At 55.0% G+C, this 18,126-nt stretch overlaps 2 protein-coding genes across 3 annotated transcripts in view; one reads left to right on the forward strand and one right to left on the reverse strand.

Annotated features, from left to right (window-relative positions):
- LOC135977035 (uncharacterized) overlaps positions 1-18,126 on the forward strand; it is a 348,641-nt gene that overhangs the window by 137,468 nt on the left and 193,047 nt on the right. The window lies entirely within an intron of this gene.
- ZGLP1 (zinc finger GATA like protein 1) lies at positions 3,168-18,120 on the reverse strand. 2 transcript variants are annotated; one of them, XM_065575654.1, is made up of 6 exons: positions 16,002-18,120; positions 13,834-14,457; positions 10,339-10,451; positions 9,100-9,197; positions 8,122-8,249; positions 3,168-5,788 (listed from the first exon to the last, which is right to left on the reverse strand). In XM_065575654.1, exons 1-6 carry the CDS (start codon positions 16,133-16,135, stop codon positions 5,740-5,742), a joined length of 1,146 nt encoding a protein of 381 aa, XP_065431726.1. In that variant the 5' UTR covers positions 16,136-18,120; the 3' UTR covers positions 3,168-5,739. The 2 variants fall into 2 exon arrangements, with proteins under 2 accessions (XP_065431726.1, XP_065431728.1); XM_065575656.1 differs by lacking the exons at positions 3,168-5,788; positions 8,122-8,249; positions 9,100-9,197 and having other exon boundaries at positions 9,707-10,451.

Consider the following 18,126-nt stretch of genomic DNA (forward strand, 5'->3'; position numbering starts at 1 on the left):
AGCTCTACCGAGGACGGGGACTAAGCCCGACTGGTAGAACAGGGCCAAACTCGCTGATCAAACTAACGTTGGCAAAAAAATCACACACACCCCACCTGCCGCAGTTCCTTTGCTACGGAAACTGCGCAGAGCAGCCCGTCGGAGCGCACAGCTCGTCGCCTTGCACTTCGGCTAGTGCCCTACAGCCCTGGAGAGAGCCCAGCTCCACCCGAGGGGCAGGCTGGACCCGGGCAATGACCCACAAAGCACGTAGTCAAAGGGACGGAGCGTAGGCCTGGGAGTCGGGTTCCTGGGCTCTGCCACTGGCCTGCAGGATGCCCTTGCTGTGCCTCGGTTTCCCCACCTGTAAAATGAGGCTAATGCCATTGCCCTCCTGTGCAAAGCACGCTGGGGAGGAGAAGTGCTAATAGTGCTTGGCTGCGTCAGGCACGAGTGGCATCTGTCGGCCTCGTGTGCTGATGGTTAAGCACAAGGGGGGGAGGGAAGGGGGAGTGGAAGCTCCCTGTAAATAGGTGGGGGAGCTACTGAGACTGGCCGGGGGCAGGCAGCCTCAGGCTGGGAAGGAGCTTTCCAGTTCTTTCTACAGCTGCTCCTATGTCAGTTCCTCCGGCCCCCCACTCGCCTCGGCGCTTGCAGTGTCCTGCTTCCGGGGCCGTGTCGATCCTTCTGACCATTTGCCCGGGAAACATTCCTGCAGTTTGCTCAGGGGAGAGCCAAATAAATAAATCATTGTGTTTTAACGAGTGCCAGCTCCCGCCCCAGCATGGCCTGCACCCAAGCCAGCACATGGGCCAAAGTGGTTCCCCACCGCCTGGGCTAGAAAGCTGGAATGCCCTGGCGCCAACGCCCCTCCCCAGCCCCACCGTCTCGGAGCACCGCGGCCTGCGCTGTGTTTAATCTCACAACGCCCTGAGAAATGCAAACCCCGCTGTCGAGACGGGAAACAGGCACAGACAGACCTGGCCAAGGCGCAGAGCTCGGCGTCAGCACCAAAGCGGGGCCAATGCAAGATATTCCCTCGCCTACCTTGGCCCAGGCCACGGCCCAACAGGGAATTAAACCCAGGTCAGCAGCCAACCGCTGCACTGGGAGTTTGGGTCCACTGCTAACCGGGCTGTTTGTGTTCATCCTTTACACGCAGATTCTTTTTGAAAGGCCTGAGCTGACGTAATCTCCTCTTTGGGAACCAGCTCCCTTGGCTGTGGGGGCCAGATTCTCAGCTGGGGTAAGGAGATGTCCCTCCAGCAAAGTCAGCAGCACAAGACCAATTGCCACCAGTGGATCCCAAATGTTAACAGCCTCCCAGCCTCGAATCCCTGCCTTGCCCAGAGACTCAATGCGAGGCCAAGCCACCGCTCACGCCCACTCACCAGCTCTGGCCCCAGCCATTGACCGGCCCCCGCACCGGGCTGTGCTCGGCCCCAAATGCACAGACCTGGGGGTCAAGTCTAAGTAGCTAAAATCGCCGCTGCCGAGTGCGGAGTGACGGGGTCGTTGTGAACTGATCTCTCACGGCTCCCAGCCATGGGACAGGAAAACAACAAGGACCCAACCTTGGGTTCAAAACCACACTGGGGGTGTGTGTGTGTGTGTGTGTGTGTGTGACAAAAAAGCCACTCCCATCCAGCAGCTGTTCAGGAAACATCATAGGCTGTGGGAAGGGACGGTGGGAAAATTTCCATCAAAAAGTTGGGGTGGGAGAGGGTTGATGCGTGGGGGCAAACGGCTTTTTGACAAAAACGCAAATCTTCACAGGAAAATGTTTTCTGTCAAAATGTCCAGGGTTTCAGTGAAAAATGGAAAACCAAAAATATTCCATTTTTTTGTTTTAACCTGATTTTTAAACAAAAAAAACCCAATTTCGCATGGGGGGGGGGGGGAAATGACCTCCCAGCCCACTCTCGGCTCAAGACAGCTGCCAGGGGGCAAGTGGCACCGTCGCTAACAGCCTCAGCAGTGGGGATAGCTGGATCCTGGCCAGGGTAAATAAATGTCGCTCCATCAACATCAGCAGCGCAAGCCCAGTTCACACAGCTGAGACTCTGACCCGTAAATGTGAAGTGTCACATTCTTTTCTACATTGTCTCCTATAAAAGTGCTTGGGGCCATGGCACCAAGACCTCTGTGCTAGGCATTCGCTGCAGAGTTTCTCACACGAGCCAGTCTTTGCAGTCCTCTCACTTCCTTCCACTTTGCAACACTTCTTGTGAGAACGCCCAGGACTGCACCCCTCCGGGAAGCTCTCCCCTAACCCCAGCGTAGTTCTGGGCTTGCCAGTTTGGGTTTGATCTAGCTGGGTCTCGTGCGCACCCTTATCCTTCCCCCTAGTGCACGCGTGTGGGTGGAGGACTCGCTGGGAAATGTACAACGTAGACAGATTGGACCAAATTCTCTGAAGAGGCCGAAGCCTCATTTCCAAGTCCATCTGCGGCCAGATATTCCAGAGAGTTCCACTCCCATGTGCAGAGCACTTTTGGTCGCCTAACCCCTTGCTATGGTTCCTCAACGGGAGCTGAGTTCTCTTGAAAATTGAGCCCCGATCACAGACTCGTAGGACTGGAAGGGACCTCGAGAGGCATCTAGTCCAGTCCCCTGCCCTCCTAGCAGGGCTAAGGATTATCTAGACCATCCCTGACAGGGGTTTGTCCAACCTGCTCTTAAAAATCTCCAAGGGCGGAGATTTCACCACCTCCCTGGGCAATTTATCCCAGATCTTAACCAATGATGGTAGGTGCTGGGCCCTTGTCAACCTGGTCCTGAACTCTGCAAACTTTGGTCCTCAAGCCCAGACTAGTGGCGCTCCCAGGAAGCCCCAGCGATGCCGGTGCAAGGGAGAAACATGGGAAAAAACCCCGTGCCCACACAGGGATGGAGCCAAAGCCAAAGGCTGCGGAATGGATGCCAAAGACATCGTGGGGATTAGAACAAGGGGAAGATTGGTGAGGCTCACGGTTATGCCGGATTGTTACGAGTTAGCTGCTAACAAGGTGTGCTCCGATACCATGACAATTGTGCCCTACAAAGGCCAACACACCGGGCATCGAACCTGGGACCGGCAGGACTAAAAGCAGGAGCGACTAGAGCTTGACCTAAAGAATCCGGGCTCCCCTAGCCCGGGGGGGACATGTGACACGCATTCGCCAGGGAGTTACAGTCAGTTTATTATACAACATCATAAATCATGAAACCCCTGGACGCTGTATCCCGCCTTGGCCTCCGTGCACTGCACGTCAGAAGCTTTTCAGTCAATTCAGCCCAGCACTTGAGCCTTCATTCGGCTTTAATTTTGACTTCAGTGGAGTTAAACCCGGTATTAAAGTCAGCCACAAGCCCCACCGCTTTGCTGAATCAGAGCCTTAATAGTTAGCAGAAGCAACAGCACCACCAAGCAGCGTAAATAAGAAACAGCATCAACAGGAATCCCAAGGCTGGATCAGACCCAAGCTCCATCTCCGACAGTGCCCAGTCCAGGTGCTGTACAGGAAGGCACAAGAACCACACCCACCCCAGGAGTAGATGTGGGATGGTGTCTACTAGTTAGATGGGCTTAAACCCTGAAGCACAAGGTTCAAAATCCCCCCCCCAATTCTGTACAACTAATTAGGAGAACTCCGGATACTCTTGCTAGCCATATAAATTTCCAATTCCCCTTTGAATCTTGCTAATTTTTTTGCCTTCCATGACTTCCAGTGGCAGTGAGTTCCACAGACTACTCACACGGTATGAAAAAGCATTTGCTTCCATCAGTTTTGAAGTGGCCATCTTTTAACTGAACATCCCCTGGCCCCTTGCGTGATGAGACATGGGAGACCAGAAACTCCCGCTCTCCTTTCTCTGCCCATTCTTTATTTTATGTACCGACCTCACGTCTTCGCCTTTCCGAGGTCAACACTTCTAAGCTTCCCACTCCCTTTTCACAGGGGGGCTTTTCTGTGCAAAAGCAGGGACCAGTCCATTCTCAGGGTTTTCGTTGTTTTGAGAAGTTCATCGGCAGAATAAACCACGTCCATAGTCACTGGCCAGAGACAGGAAAATAATGCCCCTGAGATGGTTTCTCTAGTAATAACTACTGCATCCAGCCATGGAACATCTGAATTCACTGCCTCTAGGCCTCCTATTAAGGCCCCGATATGGCAAAGACCTTGACTTTAAGCACATGCTTAAGTGCTGTGTTGAGTAGAGATGGGATTGCTCATGGGTAAAGCTCTTGGAGACAGCTAGGCTCCTAAGTCACTTAGGCCTGGCTCCTCTAAGGTGTTTAAGCATCTAACACCCATTGATTTCAAGACTCTTTTTGCCGCTTGTAAACCACTGAGATAGCGCCTCAAATGGATTGACTCAGCTGTGAATAGGGGAGGCCTGGCTTTATATCTCCCGGGAGAAACCAACATGTCACATCGAAACTCAAAAGGGACGCCCGAGTAGAGTCTTTCCATACACAGCAACAAGAAGCCAGTTTTATTCTAAAGTGCAACCATTAGATTCACTCCTGAACGAAAGCCAAAAAACCCAACACCCAATCATCTTAAACCACATCTTCCCCGCATTGTCACCACGCTGGAGCATTTGAACATTTGTACCAGAAAGGAGCATGGCCATTTTCATCCAAGTTCACAACTTGGCACATAAAGTGTGTGTGTGTGTGTGTGTGTGTGTGTGTGTGTGTGTGTGTGTGTGTGTGTGTGTGTGTGTGTGTGTGTAAACAGTGCCGCACTGCAAAAATAAATATATTATTTACACATATAAATATATCGAGATAATCATTTTGTACAAGAATGCCCCATAGGTACTATTTTAAGTAACAAACTAATTGAGACTGGACATAAGTTTCTGAAATGCAGAACAAGCTAACGAAGGAGATAATCTCTCTATTCAAAAAGTGCAACCCTTACCAAGTTTAGTGCAACAAAACAAACGAGGTTCCATATTCATTATCCCCAACTAACTTGTTGTTATTTAGTTTTTTAAATTAGCAAATATAAAAGCTTTGAAGTCTGAGCCCTGCAAGTTTACAAGTCTTCGTGTCTCTCCTTGGAAAGACATCAGCATGTTAACAGGAAAGCTCTTCATTGGGGCCCATGAACGAATATTGATCTAACCCCTTAACAAAGCTTCATTTCATTCTGAGCGGGTTTTTTAAGCATTGCCAGAATCTACATGTTCGGCTCATGTCCGTAGCACCGATTGTTGCTGCCTCAGGTGCAAGTTACTATCTGAATGGAGCTAATATGTTATTTTCTTTAACATCCGGAATGATCTCCCTTTATTCTGGAGTCTGCATTTGCCCCACTGCTAGAAAGAGCCTCGCTGCAGTGATCTGTTCTGCAGTCAAGACAGGTTAGGCCCCGGGCGTATCACTGCTGGCCAGGGTGTCCTGGGGTCCGAACAAGCAGCTCCCCACACTCACACCCGCCAGGTGAGCCAGGAGCAAGCTTAAGAGTCAAACTCTTATTTTCCCACCCCTCATTCAAGCTCTGTAACAACATCACCTGTGCAAAAACCTGGGTTCATTTTCTCGTCCACTTCCCGAGTCGCTCGCGCAAACCAAAGGCAGGATCGAACCTTCGTTTTACAGAACACAGCAGCCCGAGAGGCAGGGGAAAAACAACAACTGGTCCTAAAGGCAACTGGACTGAGCCAACGCGTCTCGCATCCCTCCGCTCAGACTGCAGGGCCGCGCTGGTCTCCTGCTCACTCCAGCAGATACCAGTGCCCTCTGCTTCGCAGCCCGCCGCCCGGCTAATAGCAAAGAGTCCTTGCTTGAGATTTAAGGAGGTCGTCGCATTTTCTAGAAAATAAAACAAAAGGAGCCTAATTCAATTATGTCCTTTAAACCTACAGTTACTACGATGGTTCCCCTGTTCGAGTTGTAGGAGTGAAAAGGCCTGGATCAGAGGCAGGCATCCATGGTCACGGGGAAGTGTGGGTATTATAGTGGCATGAGAAGACCCCAAGTGAGACTGGGGTGCTGTACAAACATAGGGCGAGAGACACTCCCGGCCCCAAAGAGCAGGAAACAGAGGCCTTGAGTGAAAACTCACCGGAGATCAGTGCAGAGCCAGTGTCACAACTGGAACCCAGAGCTCCTGACTCGCTGGCCAGGGCGGGATCCACTGGACCACCCAGCGCCCAGCTGACTCTTGTGAAAGATGCACTGAGAGTGCAGAGAGACAGAGGTGCAGGATGGGTACATTTCAGAGCCTTCAACCTCCAAAATATTTGAGAGCAGGCCAGAGTGGGGAGCTGGGGGAAGGGGGAACGAGAAATCACTCTAGAACCAGTGCTACTGGGAGAGCTACAATCAGCCACTTCCCTCTTGCTAAGTTGAGCCCACAGCCTGTCCCGTCTCTTTTCAACTCTGTCACTTTGCTAAACTACTGCAGGCGAACACTGCAGCAGGAGACAAATGCAACAGAGAGAAAAGCCAGTGAAAGGCAAGTGACGAAGAAAGGAGGCTGGTAGCATGTTTAAATACCCGGTGCACAAGCCAACTTCTGCCTGCAGACAGGTCCAGCTGCGTCAGGTCAAGTGTGTGTTGTTTTTACTTGAAGGCAATTCCTTCCTGCCTCACAACACACACACAGGGCAGGACTCTTCACCTTCAGCAGGGCCAGGGAGGGAGAGACACACACGCACGCACACACTCCCCGAGTACAGAGAGGATGAGAATGTTTCTACTGCAAAATAACTTCTTGTAGCAAAATAATATCTATTTTCCAGAGGAAAGTATCTCCAGTAGGTGAAACTTAATATGTGGGAAGAGGCAGTACAAGGCTCCTTGCTGAAATGGAACAAGAGGCCCTAGATTTTGTTCTGACTCTCTGCAGAAGGGTAAATTTCACCCTCTAATAGGGTTACCATACGTCCGGATTTCCCCGGACATGTCCTCCTTTTGTGTGCTAAAAATAGCGTCCGGGAGGAATTTGTAAAGCACTCACAATGTCCGGGATTAGCAGAGAGTGGCTGGGAGGGCTGCAGGGAAGTCCCGGGCTGGACTCAGGAGCAGCTGTAGAGGAGCCGGATCCGCCCTGCATTCTGAGCCAGCAGCTGCCTTGCAGCCCAGTCCAGCAGCACTGTGCAGGGCCAGACCGGGTTTTGTTGTGCAGGGCCAGACCGGGTTTTGTTGTGCAGGGGAGCTCAGCCACGTGTCCGGCTCGGCTGCACAGAGCCCAACACTCTGTTCTGAGCAGCAGGGTAAGGAGGTCAGGGGGCAGGAAGGTTCTGGAGGTGGAGGTCAAGAAACGGGGGGGGCTTTTTGGGGGGAGTGGAGAAAGTTTTGGGCAGTCAGGGTACAGGTAGGGGGTAGGGTCCTGGGGGGCAGTTGGGGGGGGTCTTAGGAGGGGGCAGTTAGGGGACAAGGAGCGGGGGGGGGGGTAGGGGGCTGGGAGTTCTGGGGGGGAGCTGTCAGGGGGCAGGAGTGGAGAGAGGGATCGGAGCAGTCAGGGGACAGGGAGCAGAGGGGTTTAGATGGGTTGGGAGTTCTGGGGGGGGCTGTCAGGGGGCAGGAGTGCGGAGAGGGATCGGAGCAGTCAGGGGACAGGGAGCAGAGGGGTTTAGATGGGTTGGGAGTTCTGGGGGGGGGCTGTCAGTGGGTGGGGAGTGGTTGGATGGGGCGTGGGAGTCCCAGGGGTCTGTCTGGGGGTGGGGGTGTGGATAAAGGTTGGGGCAGTCAGGGGACAAGAGGCAGGGAGGCTTAGATAGTCCTGGGGGGCAGTTAGGGGCAGGGGTCCCAGGAGGGGGTAGTCAGGGGACAAGGAACGGGGGGAGGGTTGGGAGGTCAGGGGGGGGCGGGAAGTGGGAGGGGCAGGGGCGGGGCTAGGGCGGGGCTCCTCCCGTCCTCTTTTTTGCTCGCTGAAATATGGTAACCCTACCCTCTAAGCACAAACTAACTTCAGGGTAACCAAGAGCTGCCTCCATTGATACATTTACACAATTCACTCCTTCCATTCCCCTTCACTAGTATCAACAATTTCACTGCATCAAGTCTGTGGCGTCCACTGTCCAGGTTGTCTGAGCAAAGGCTCTGGAAGAGGTGCAGGGGGGTTAATTTTAAAATAAGGATGTTGCGATTCAGCCAGAGCTGTTCCTTTTTAAAACATAAATAAATAAAATGGGAATGACCTTTTCCCGGTTCTCTGCTGGGCCACGGCCACGCGCAGTCTGTCTCCGCAGTTAGAGCAACGGGAGTAAGGTTTTCCACTTTTCTTCGGGATATTCCAGCAGCGGAAACATCGTATCCTGTACTTTTTGTACCTGGGGGGGGGCGGGGAATAAGTTGGTTCAGATAAATACATTTTTAGCCAAAAGTGGAATAATCCTTTTATTTCCCCCTTAGTCTTTTGAAATGTTCCCTTTGCTTAGAAGGGGGATATTTAGGGTGGAATTTATTTAAGAAAATGCCTTGGGCCAAGAATTTTGGAAATGGGGCCCAGATTCTCAAAGGTGTTTAGGTGCCTTGAAATCAAGAGGAGTTAGGCACCTTTGAGAATCTGGGCCTGGGTTCAGCTCCTAAATCCATATTTAGTGGCCTTGCCAGTCCCAAGTATTCAAAAACCACCAGGCAGCCGACCCTCAAAAACATCAAGGGGTTAGCTTCAAAACCAACCGAAAAAAGAATAAAATGTTGATTTCTTTGTCATTGCTGTCTGGCTTCAGAGCCTTCATATGGTCAACTAGGGGCATGTTTTGAGCTCTGTGACCATTTTCAAAGTTTCAAGCTTTTTTCTGAACCATTTTTCAAAAATTAAAGCGTAGTGTTTTGGATAATCACATGACTCTGGGAGCTGGTGCTTCCAGAAAAACACCAATTATTGCAAGATTCCCAATAAGATCATGAGAGCCGGCAATATTGATTTAAGCCCTAAATAAGGGCCTGGTGTCACTGCCATCTTATGCCAGGCACCTCCCCAGTTTGAACCCAAGCGGGAACTGCTGGGTGCTCAGAACGTGGCAACAAACTGCTCGTTTAGGTGCCTGAATACAGGAATCTAAAAGCCTCAATCCCGCAAACACTTACCCACATATTTCATTTTGCACAGACCTTGGCCTGGCCCTTTTGTGCACAGTTTCAGAAAGCAACACTGGCAGCATATATCACAGGTACCTGATGCCACAAGCGTTGCAGAGTGGGATGCCGTCCTCAGCAATCCTCCACAGGGGAGTTTTCCTCGTCTGGCAGGAAGCGCAACACTTAGCGCCTAAGGAAAAGACAAAGGTCAGACGTGGGCTGCGTGGTGGCTTTATTGCACAGCTTCGTGGAGTTTAAGCATCATGCACTGAGTGCAGGGGACGTACTGACATCCCTTCCAGCCCTACCCTTCTATGATTAGATCGTCTACCCTGACCTCCTCCCTGCCACAGGCCAGTACACTTCACCCCTTTATTTACCCCTATATTGAGCCCAATCACTTGTGTTTTGCTAAAACGCCTCCCCAGTCTGGATATAAAGACCTCCTGAGATGAAGACCCCACCACTTCCCTTGGTAGCTTTTTTCCCATGGTGAGTCACCGCTCACCGTTACAAATTTGTGCCTAATGTCTGATGTGCCTTATGTCACAAAGCAACAGCTCTGGGTGTATTAAAACCACAATCCCCAGGTATTGGAAAACAAGGGAAAGGGCTTTGAGATCTATTTCCTTTCTGGTGGATAAATATGATTTCAGTTTGTGGTGTGGCGGAAGAAAAGAAAAAGAAAGTCACAATAGGTACAGTACTGTTGCAACTTTATTTTGTCATAGCTTTTCTTATCAACTGTCTCCAAAACTAACCCTAGAATTAAATAAGACAATTACAAAGCCAGTGTCCAGCCATACAAGTACGTATTACGCTTACAACCATGAGTATTGCCTGTTGAAGTTAAGGGGACTGCTCACAGAAGTAAGTGCCACCCCTGGTAGTAAGTACATGTGAGAGGAAGCACGTCAATTATAAAAGCCCAGATCCTCAGTTGGCATAAATCAGCATCAGACGCCTCAGGAGGTCGTGGAAGCTCCTTCACTGAAGGTTTTCAAAAGGAGGCAGGAGCCACCTGTCTGGGATGGTTTAGACACAACAACTCCTGCACCTTGGCAGGGGGTTAGAGTAGATGACCATCGTGGTCCCTTCTAACCCTGCGGTTCTGTAAGTCTCTGGCTGCTCCTTGGAGCTATGTCTGATTTCCACCAGCTAGGATCTGGCTAGAGAGAAATTGAAGTGGGGTATAGATCTTAAGCTGGTCTCCGCACAGGACTAAATTTCTCCCAGCAATAGGAGAATCGGGCCCCATATAGCTGCCCCCATCGGTTCAGAGTGTTACCATTTGATAGTAAAGGTTTTTTTGTTTCTGAAAAGCAACATACTCTGGACAGAGAGGGAGCCTTGATCCTCCTCAGAACTGCTGGCTCTGCAGAATTCTCTTGTTAAAGAGATGGGACTTGGATTTGGGTTACGGCTTCTTTTCCCGCACGTGGCACTGCAGACAGATTAGATGAGACAAATCTTACCAGGTTGTGACATTACTTTCAAACAAACAAAACCAAGAGCAAAAAAACAGTGGAACAGCATTTAACAAATCTTCCTCCCAAACCAACAAACATTAGCTACCGCGGGTCAGATTTTTCATCCCTCTGCTTGTTGGGCAATCACGGATACCCAGCAAAGGGGGCACAAAGTGCTCCCAGATCAGCCTGTTGTTTTTCACAGCCTCTCTCCACTGGTGCCAATGAGAGTACGAGGTGCAGGACAGAGGAGTTGCCATAGTGGATCTGACCTACGGGTCGCCTAGTCCGAGGACAGCACAACTTAGTCATAGATCATAAAACCTATGTTGTGATCACTGACCTCCTGTACAACGCAGGCCCTAGGACTTCCCAAATCACCAGCTCCTTCCGAGAAAGGGGCAAGAAACTCCAGAGCAGGCAGATGTGAGGTAATCTGCCCCCCATGTAGGTCTGATCCTAACCCCTAGTAGTTAGGGATTGGAGGTTTAATGTCCCTTCCAAAATGGTTATTAGCACTAGCGGTTAGAGCTCTGCAGATCCACATATTGTCCAATCCCTCTTGGAATCGCACTACATTCTAGGCCGCTGGGACCTCCCGTTGCAATACGGTCCATGGCCTACTTACATGTTGCATTTAAAAAAGGATTTCCCAGTCTCGGTTTGAATTTGCCAATTTCTGTTTTCCTTGAATGTGGCAACGGCAAATCAGGCCCCAACTGCCTAAGGACTGAGGGGGAATTTTTCAAAAATACCTGAAGGGATTTAGGCACAAACGTCCCTTTCAAAAGTCAATGGAACGTGTGCTCCTAAAACAGTTAGGTGGCTAAAAAACACTTCCCCCTCGATACCGGCCCGAATGTGAATTTTCAACATTTCCATGTATCTCTCCAGGCGAAAGAAGGCTGAAAACAGAACCAAAGTGAAGTCTCTTTTCTTCTGCTCTGTAACTTTAAAAGGCGTTTGGTGGTTGCCATGTATTTTGACGGACACGTTAGCAAGTGCGAGAAGACCCGACTGCAGTACGAGATATTACTGGAAGAGACAGTAAACCTCACGCTCCAGGGCTTAAACCAACCTCTCTCTGATAGAGACTTCAAGTGGGGGTCAGATTATCCCCCAGCTGTTACTGCCGGGCTCTTACACCTGCCTTTGAAACAGCTGGGGCTGGCCACTGGCAGAGACTGGGTCCTGGACTAGATGGGTGTTGGGGCTGAGATGGTCTGCCAATGCCTCTGGTCCTAAGTCAGTTCCAACTGGCTGCAGTTTAAAGTGCCAGAGAACAAACGATCCTCTCCCCTCCCCCCCCAAATAAATAAACCTGATCATGATATGAGCGGAAAGCACTAGGGGAGAGACAATGGAGCCTGGGATGGGGAAATGACATAATTTGTGTTACAATAACACACTGTCAGATCATATCCTTAAGGACAAATCCCAGCTCAGTATCTCTGACCCCCACACCCTGCAGAAAGGGGATCCCTACACAGAGCTCTGTACAGTTCCCCAGTATCCAAAGGCTTGGGGTTGGGGGGGGAGTTTGCAAGACAGATGGCAGGAGTTGGGGCTGGCGGTTCCTTTAGCACCTGGAGAAGACACAGACACAGACATGACAAACAATCATAAAGCAGGGAACCTGCCCTCTTTGGTGTGACTCATTCTTTCCTATTGCTTTCAGCCCGTAGATAGCACAGTGACAGGCACGCTACAACACGTGTGATTGGAGAGAGCTCCATGGCGGGGTGTGTGCATGGGAAAGGATGGCTAAATAATGGGTGTGGGGGGGATAGAGAGAGAGAGAGAGTATGGGGATAGATAGATAGATAGATAGATAGATAGATAGATAGATAGATAGATAGATAGATAGATAGATAGATAGATAGGGTGTATGGGGGTAGATAGATAGCGGGGGTGGATGGGGATGGATAGATAGCTAGAGGGGGTGGATGGGGATAGATAGATGGGGTTATATGGGGATAGATGGGGGGTGTATGGGGATAGATAGATAGTTAGCGAGGGTGGATGGGGATGGATAGATAGATGGATAGATGGGGGGTGTATGGGGATAGATACCTAGATAGCTAGATAGATACTGGGGTGGATGGGGATGGATAGCTAGCTAGAGGGGTGGAGGGGATAGATGAGGGGTGGGGTGTGGATAGATAGATAGATAGATAGATAGATAGATAGATAGATAGATAGATAGATAGATAGATAGCAGGGGTGGATGGGGATGGATAGAGAGAGGGGGTGGATGGGGATAGATAGATAGATAGATAGATAGATAGATAGATAGATAGATAGATAGATAGATAGCAGGGGTGGATGGGGATGGATAGAGAGAGGGGGGTGGATGGGGATAGATAGATAGATAGGGTGGATGGGGATAGATAGATAGATAGATAGGGTGGATGGGGATAGATAGATAGATAGATAGATAGATAGATAGATAGATAGATAGATAGAAAGAAAGAAGGTGGATGGGGATGGATAGATAGAGCGGGTGGATGGGGATGGATAGAGAGAGGGGGGTGGATGGGGATAGATAGATAGATAGATAGATAGATAGATAGATAGATAGATAGATAGATAGAGCGGGTGGATGGGGATAGAGAGAGAGATGGGGAGTGGATGGGGATAGATAGATAGATAGATAGATAGATAGATAGATAGATAGATAGATAGATAGATAGATAGATAGATAGATAGATAGATAGATAGATAGATAGATAGATAGATAGAAAGAAGGTGGATGGGGATAGATAGATAGATAGGGTGGATGGGGATAGATAGATAGATAGATAGGGTGGATGGGGATAGATAGATAGATAGATAGATAGATAGATAGATAGATAGATAGATAGATAGATAGATAGATAGAAAGAAAGAAGGTGGATGGGGATGGATAGATAGAGCGGGTGGATGGGGATGGATAGAGAGAGGGGGGTGGATGGGGATAGATAGATAGATAGATAGGGTGGATGGGGATAGATAGATAGATAGATAGATAGATAGATAGATAGATAGATAGATAGATAGATAGATAGATAGATGGTGGATGGGGATGGATAGATAGAGCAGGTGGATGGGGATAGAGAGAGAGAGAGAGAGAGAGAGAGAGAGATAGATAGTGGATGGGGATAGAGAGAGGGGGGGTGGATGGGGATAGATTGATAAATAGATAGACAGATTATGGGCATGTTTGGTAAGTGGATGGGTAGATAAATACTGGGTGCCATAGGGGTAGCTAGCAAGCTATCTCTGGTGCCTATGGGGGTAGTTTAGACAGACAGACAAGTCCGGTCTCCCCTAGCAGAGAGAGTGATCAGTGCCCAGGCTGCGACAGGAGCCCTGTACCTGCTGAACTGGGGGCGGATGAGGAGCTGGTACCCATCGGAGCTGCCTTGGCAAAGACACAGGCGCATGCAGAGGGTCACCCCCTGGAAAGAGGGGTCTCGGGCCTCAGCGCTCCGGCTGGGTGCGGGCTGCTTGCGGGGATTTCTCCTCCTGCAGCCCGGCTCAGGCTGGCTGGGGCCGCCGGCCCCTGGCTCCCCGCTCCGCCCCTCCTGCCCCGCTGCCCCGGCCTCTCTGGGCGGGTCGCCATTGAAGTCTATGGGGAGGGGGCAGGGGGACCTCGTCGGGGGCCCTGCCCCAGTCTCGGGGGGGCTGGCTGGCGCCGCCGCGCCGGACACCAGATGAGAGCAGTGCAGGCTGATGAGACTCAGGGTGTCCATGGGGCTGCAGGTGCCCAGGGCAGCGAGGGGGCTGGCCCCGGCCCCGGGCTGCGGCTGCGGCGGAGCGCTGCGCCCTGGGCGCACGGCTGGCCCCGGCGGCGGCGGACGGCTCGGCTCCTGCTGGCCCCCCGGCGCCTGGGGCAGCCGCTGGGCGGACTCCTGCAGGAAGCTCAGGGCGCTGCTGTCGGGGACCTGCAGGCAGCAGGCCATGCTGGGCAGGGGCTCCGGGCGGGGGCGCCCCGCGGGCCTGGGGGAGCAGAGCACAGGGGCGTTAGGGGGGCGGAGCACCCAGGGGCCCGCGGGAGGGGGGCGGGGGCGCGGGGCAGCTCCCCACTCACCCCCCGTGGGCAGCTTCCCCCACCCGGGGCCTGATCCCCTCCCCCTCCCCCGGGGCAGCCCCCACTCACCCCCCGTGGGCAGCTTCCCCCCCTCGGGGCCTGATCCCCTCCCCCGGGGCAGCCCCCACTCACCCCCCGTGGGCAGCTTCCCCCCCCCGGGGCCTGATCCCCTCCCCCTCCCCCGGGGCAGCTCCCACTCACCCCCCGTGGGCAGCTTCCCCCACCCGGGGCCTGATCCCCTCCCCCTCCCCCGGGGCAGCCCCCACTCACCCCCCGTGGGCAGCTTCCCCCCCCCCCGGGGCCTGATCCCCTCCCCCTCCCCCGGGGCAGCCCCCACTCACCCCCCGTGGGCAGCTTCCCCCCCCCCCCGGGGCCTGATCCCCTCCCCCTCCCCCGGGGCAGCCCCCACTCACCCCCCGTGGGCAGCTTCCCCCCCCCCGGGGCCTGATCCCCTCCCCCGGGGCAGCTCCCCACTCACCCCCCGGGGCCTCATCCTCTCCCCCTCCCCGGGGCAGCTCCCACTCACCTCCCTTGGGCACCTCCCCCTCCCCCCGGGGCAGCTCCCTACTCACCCCCCGTGGGCAGCTTCCCCCCCTCGGGGCCTGATCCCCTCCCCCGGGGCAGCTCCCACTCACCCCCCGTGGGCACCTCCCCCTCCCCCCGTGGGCAGCTTCCCCCCCCGGAGCCTGATCCCCTCCCCCTCCCCCGGGGCAGCTCCCCACTCACCCCCCGTGGGCACCTCCCCTCCCCATCCTTCTCCCCCCACCCGGGCAGCCCCTCCCCCCACCCATCCCCAGGGGTAGCCCCCTCAGCCCCCACAGACCCCTCCCAGCCCCTAGGCTCAGCTCCCCATCGACCTGCCCCCTCCCCCCGGCTGGGTGCTGCCGGCCTCGGGATCCCGCCCGCAGCCCCCGGCCAATGACAGCTGGAGGCTGCGGCTCGCGAGCTGCCCGCCCAAAACAGCCCCGAGCTCGCGCCCAGCTCGAGGGCAAGCGCGTGGGGCTGATCCGGATCCTCCCCTCCCCCCGGGGCAAGCGCGTGGGGCTGATCCGGATCCTCCCCTCCCACCGGGGCAAGCGCGTGGGGCTGATCCGGATCCTCCCCTCCCCCCGGGGCAAGCGCGTGGGGCTGATCCGGATCCTCCCCTCCCTCCGGGGCAAGCGCGTGGGGCTGATCCGGATCCTCCCCTCCCCCCGGGGCAAGCGCGTGGGGCTGATCCGGATCCTCCCCTCCCCCCGGGGCAAGCGCGTGGGGCTGATCCGGATCCTCCCCTCCCACCGGGGCAAGCGCGTGGGGCTGATCCGGATTCCCTTCCTACGGGCAGGTGCATGGGGGGGAATCGGATCCCCCGGGGGGACATATCCATGGAGCTGATCCCGATTCCTCGTCTCTCCCCCCGGGGACAGGTCCATGGGGCCGATCCCGATCCGGATTGCCCCGCCCTAGCGCTGACCTGGCTCCCCCTCCCGGGCTGGCCGGGCCCCGGGCTGGGCTGCCGGGCTCCGGCTCCAGGCAGGGCGGGAAGAGCAGCTGCTGCAGGAGGGAGAAGTCGGGGGGGTGCCCGTCCAGGAACAGCTCCCCCTCCATGCGCGGGGCCGGGAGCCTCGCTGCGGGGAGCGGCCGGAGCAAGGCCGCAGCCCCAGCTGGGGGGCGGGCGGGGACTTAACCGGACACACCTGGGCAGCCGGGGCCTCGCCCTATAAGAGCCCGGAGGGCCGGGGCGGCCCGGGCTGGAGGAAGCCTGGCCAGGTCGGGGGGGGGTCTCGTGTCTCTTTGTGCTGGTATGGGGGGGGGGGTGATGCCCACCTGCCCCAGCAGTTGGGTGTCTGCCCCCTCTGGGGGGAGGGGCCGCAGCGGGTTTGCAGCTGGGAGGGGGCAGGGCCCTGCCCTGCTCTGCCAAGCCCTGAAGCGTGGGAGGGCCCCAGAGCGGCTCCCCCCGGAGCAGGGGTAGGAGCTCTCATCCCAGTGGGGCTGGGGGAGACCCGGACACCCCCCCGTCTCCCCCTTGCCCGGGCTGTGGATGGTGAGCACCACCTAGGGGTGATTCTCCCCCCACCTAGCAGCGCAGCCCCTGCCTCAGCTAGTCCCTGCCTCCCAGTCAATGGGGCAGCCCCAAAGGCAACCTGGCAGGTGAGTGAATGCATGTGACCCACAGCTGTGAGCGCTGGAGACCCCCCCTCATACTGCTGTGGTTATGCCAAGGGTGCATTTGCTCAGACTTCCCTCCTCTCCCCCTGCCACTCTGGCCTGGGCTATGCAGGGGGTCAGACTAGGGGCTCCCAGGGGTCCCTTCTGGCTTGGGGATCTGTGCATACAGCCAGGGTCCTGCTGGGCCTGGGAGCCCCTCGGGCGCATGGTGCTGCACGTGGCAGGCAGAGCGGCTGGACGGTCCAGAGGCTACAGCAATGGAGCTGGGCCAGTGCTGTCCTGCATGGCACGGGCAGGTCCCTGGGTCCCCCCATTCCCTCTGTCCTGGCTTGGGGGAGATCTTTGGGACTGGGTCATCGGACCGACTGTAATACCCCCAATGAACAAGCCTGGGGGAAGAGCTGGTCTGGGTCTCAGGTCTCCTGCAGGCTCTGGGGGCCTGGACGTGGCCGAGCTGGGCAAGGTGAATCCCGCAGGCCTGGCTCTGGCATCCCCTCCCTTGCCGGGGTGCCCTAGCAGGCTGAGGTCTCAGCTCAGTTCCTGTTGGGTGAGTGACCTTGGGCTCAGGAATCCAGACCCTCCATGGGCTGAGTCTGGGGGGTCTCAGACCACCTGCCCTCGGCTGTCCTACCAACGCCAAACCACGCAGGGTGGTCAGGAGAACACCCAGGACGCAGGTCCTGTTGCCACGGAGCTAAAGGGGCTGGAATGTTCCCACTTCCCCAGGCAGGAGAGTGACACGGCACATGCCACCAAAGCTAAAAGGCTTCAGGTCAGACACCGCCCCCCCCCTCCCCGCCCGCAATGACTTGCTAAGCTGCTGTGACTGTTCCCAGCCCTTCCCACCCCCCCAGTGGGGGCTGGGTGGGGAGATGGTCGAGTGGGTTTCTGCTGCACCACTTGTGCACATCTCATGGGAGGGTGGAGCTGCCCCAAAGGGCAGGGGCACGGCCCCATCAGTACAATGCAGCCATCTCTGGGGTGGGACACAACCACTGTTTGTCAACCAGACAGCAACAGTTTAGCAGAGGGGGGTGTGTGTGTGTCTGTCTGGGGGCAGATGCAGTGTTCTCTCTTTGCAGACAGGTAAAATAGTCAGCACCTGGACAGGCGTTTGGCTGGCAAAGCTGGTTCCTGGCTTTCAGTGGGATCCAGCCCCCAGGATGCTGGGGCGTCTGGCAGCTCAGCTCCCCTGAGGCATCCCGCTGAGTCTAGCACCGATGCCAAGGGAGGAGCGCAGCAGCCAGCCCAGCCAGCTCCCGCGTGTGGTGGTAAGACACCTGCTAGGAGCGTGTGTAACCCGGCAACCCCCTCGTCTTCCCTGGCTGACGTTCAGCCACCTCCCGTGCTCCAGGGGGGCTGCAGAAGGGTTCCGGTTCTGCAGCTGCCTGTGAGGTTCCGAAGCCCCTCAGCCTGTGGGGGTGGCACCA

Source organism: Chrysemys picta, chromosome 22 (genome assembly GCF_011386835.1).
Source record: "Chrysemys picta bellii isolate R12L10 chromosome 22, ASM1138683v2, whole genome shotgun sequence".
Classification (NCBI taxonomy): domain Eukaryota; kingdom Metazoa; phylum Chordata; order Testudines; family Emydidae; genus Chrysemys; species Chrysemys picta.

Bases quoted from the DNA above. Each gene is read 5' to 3' on its own strand.
- ZGLP1 (XM_065575654.1), bottom strand. From the start codon at position 16,135: ATGGAGGGGGAGCTGTTCCTGGACGGGCACCCCCCCGACTTCTCCCTC. The intron at 9,198-10,338 runs GTATGTTGCTTT...TCTTTTCCTTAG, and splicing joins AGGCTCCCTCTCTGTCCAGA to GCGCTAAGTGTTGCGCTTCC. The intron at 8,250-9,099 runs CTGTGATATATG...CCCCCCAGGTAC, and splicing joins ACGCTTGTGGCATCAGGTAC to AAAAAGTACAGGATACGATG.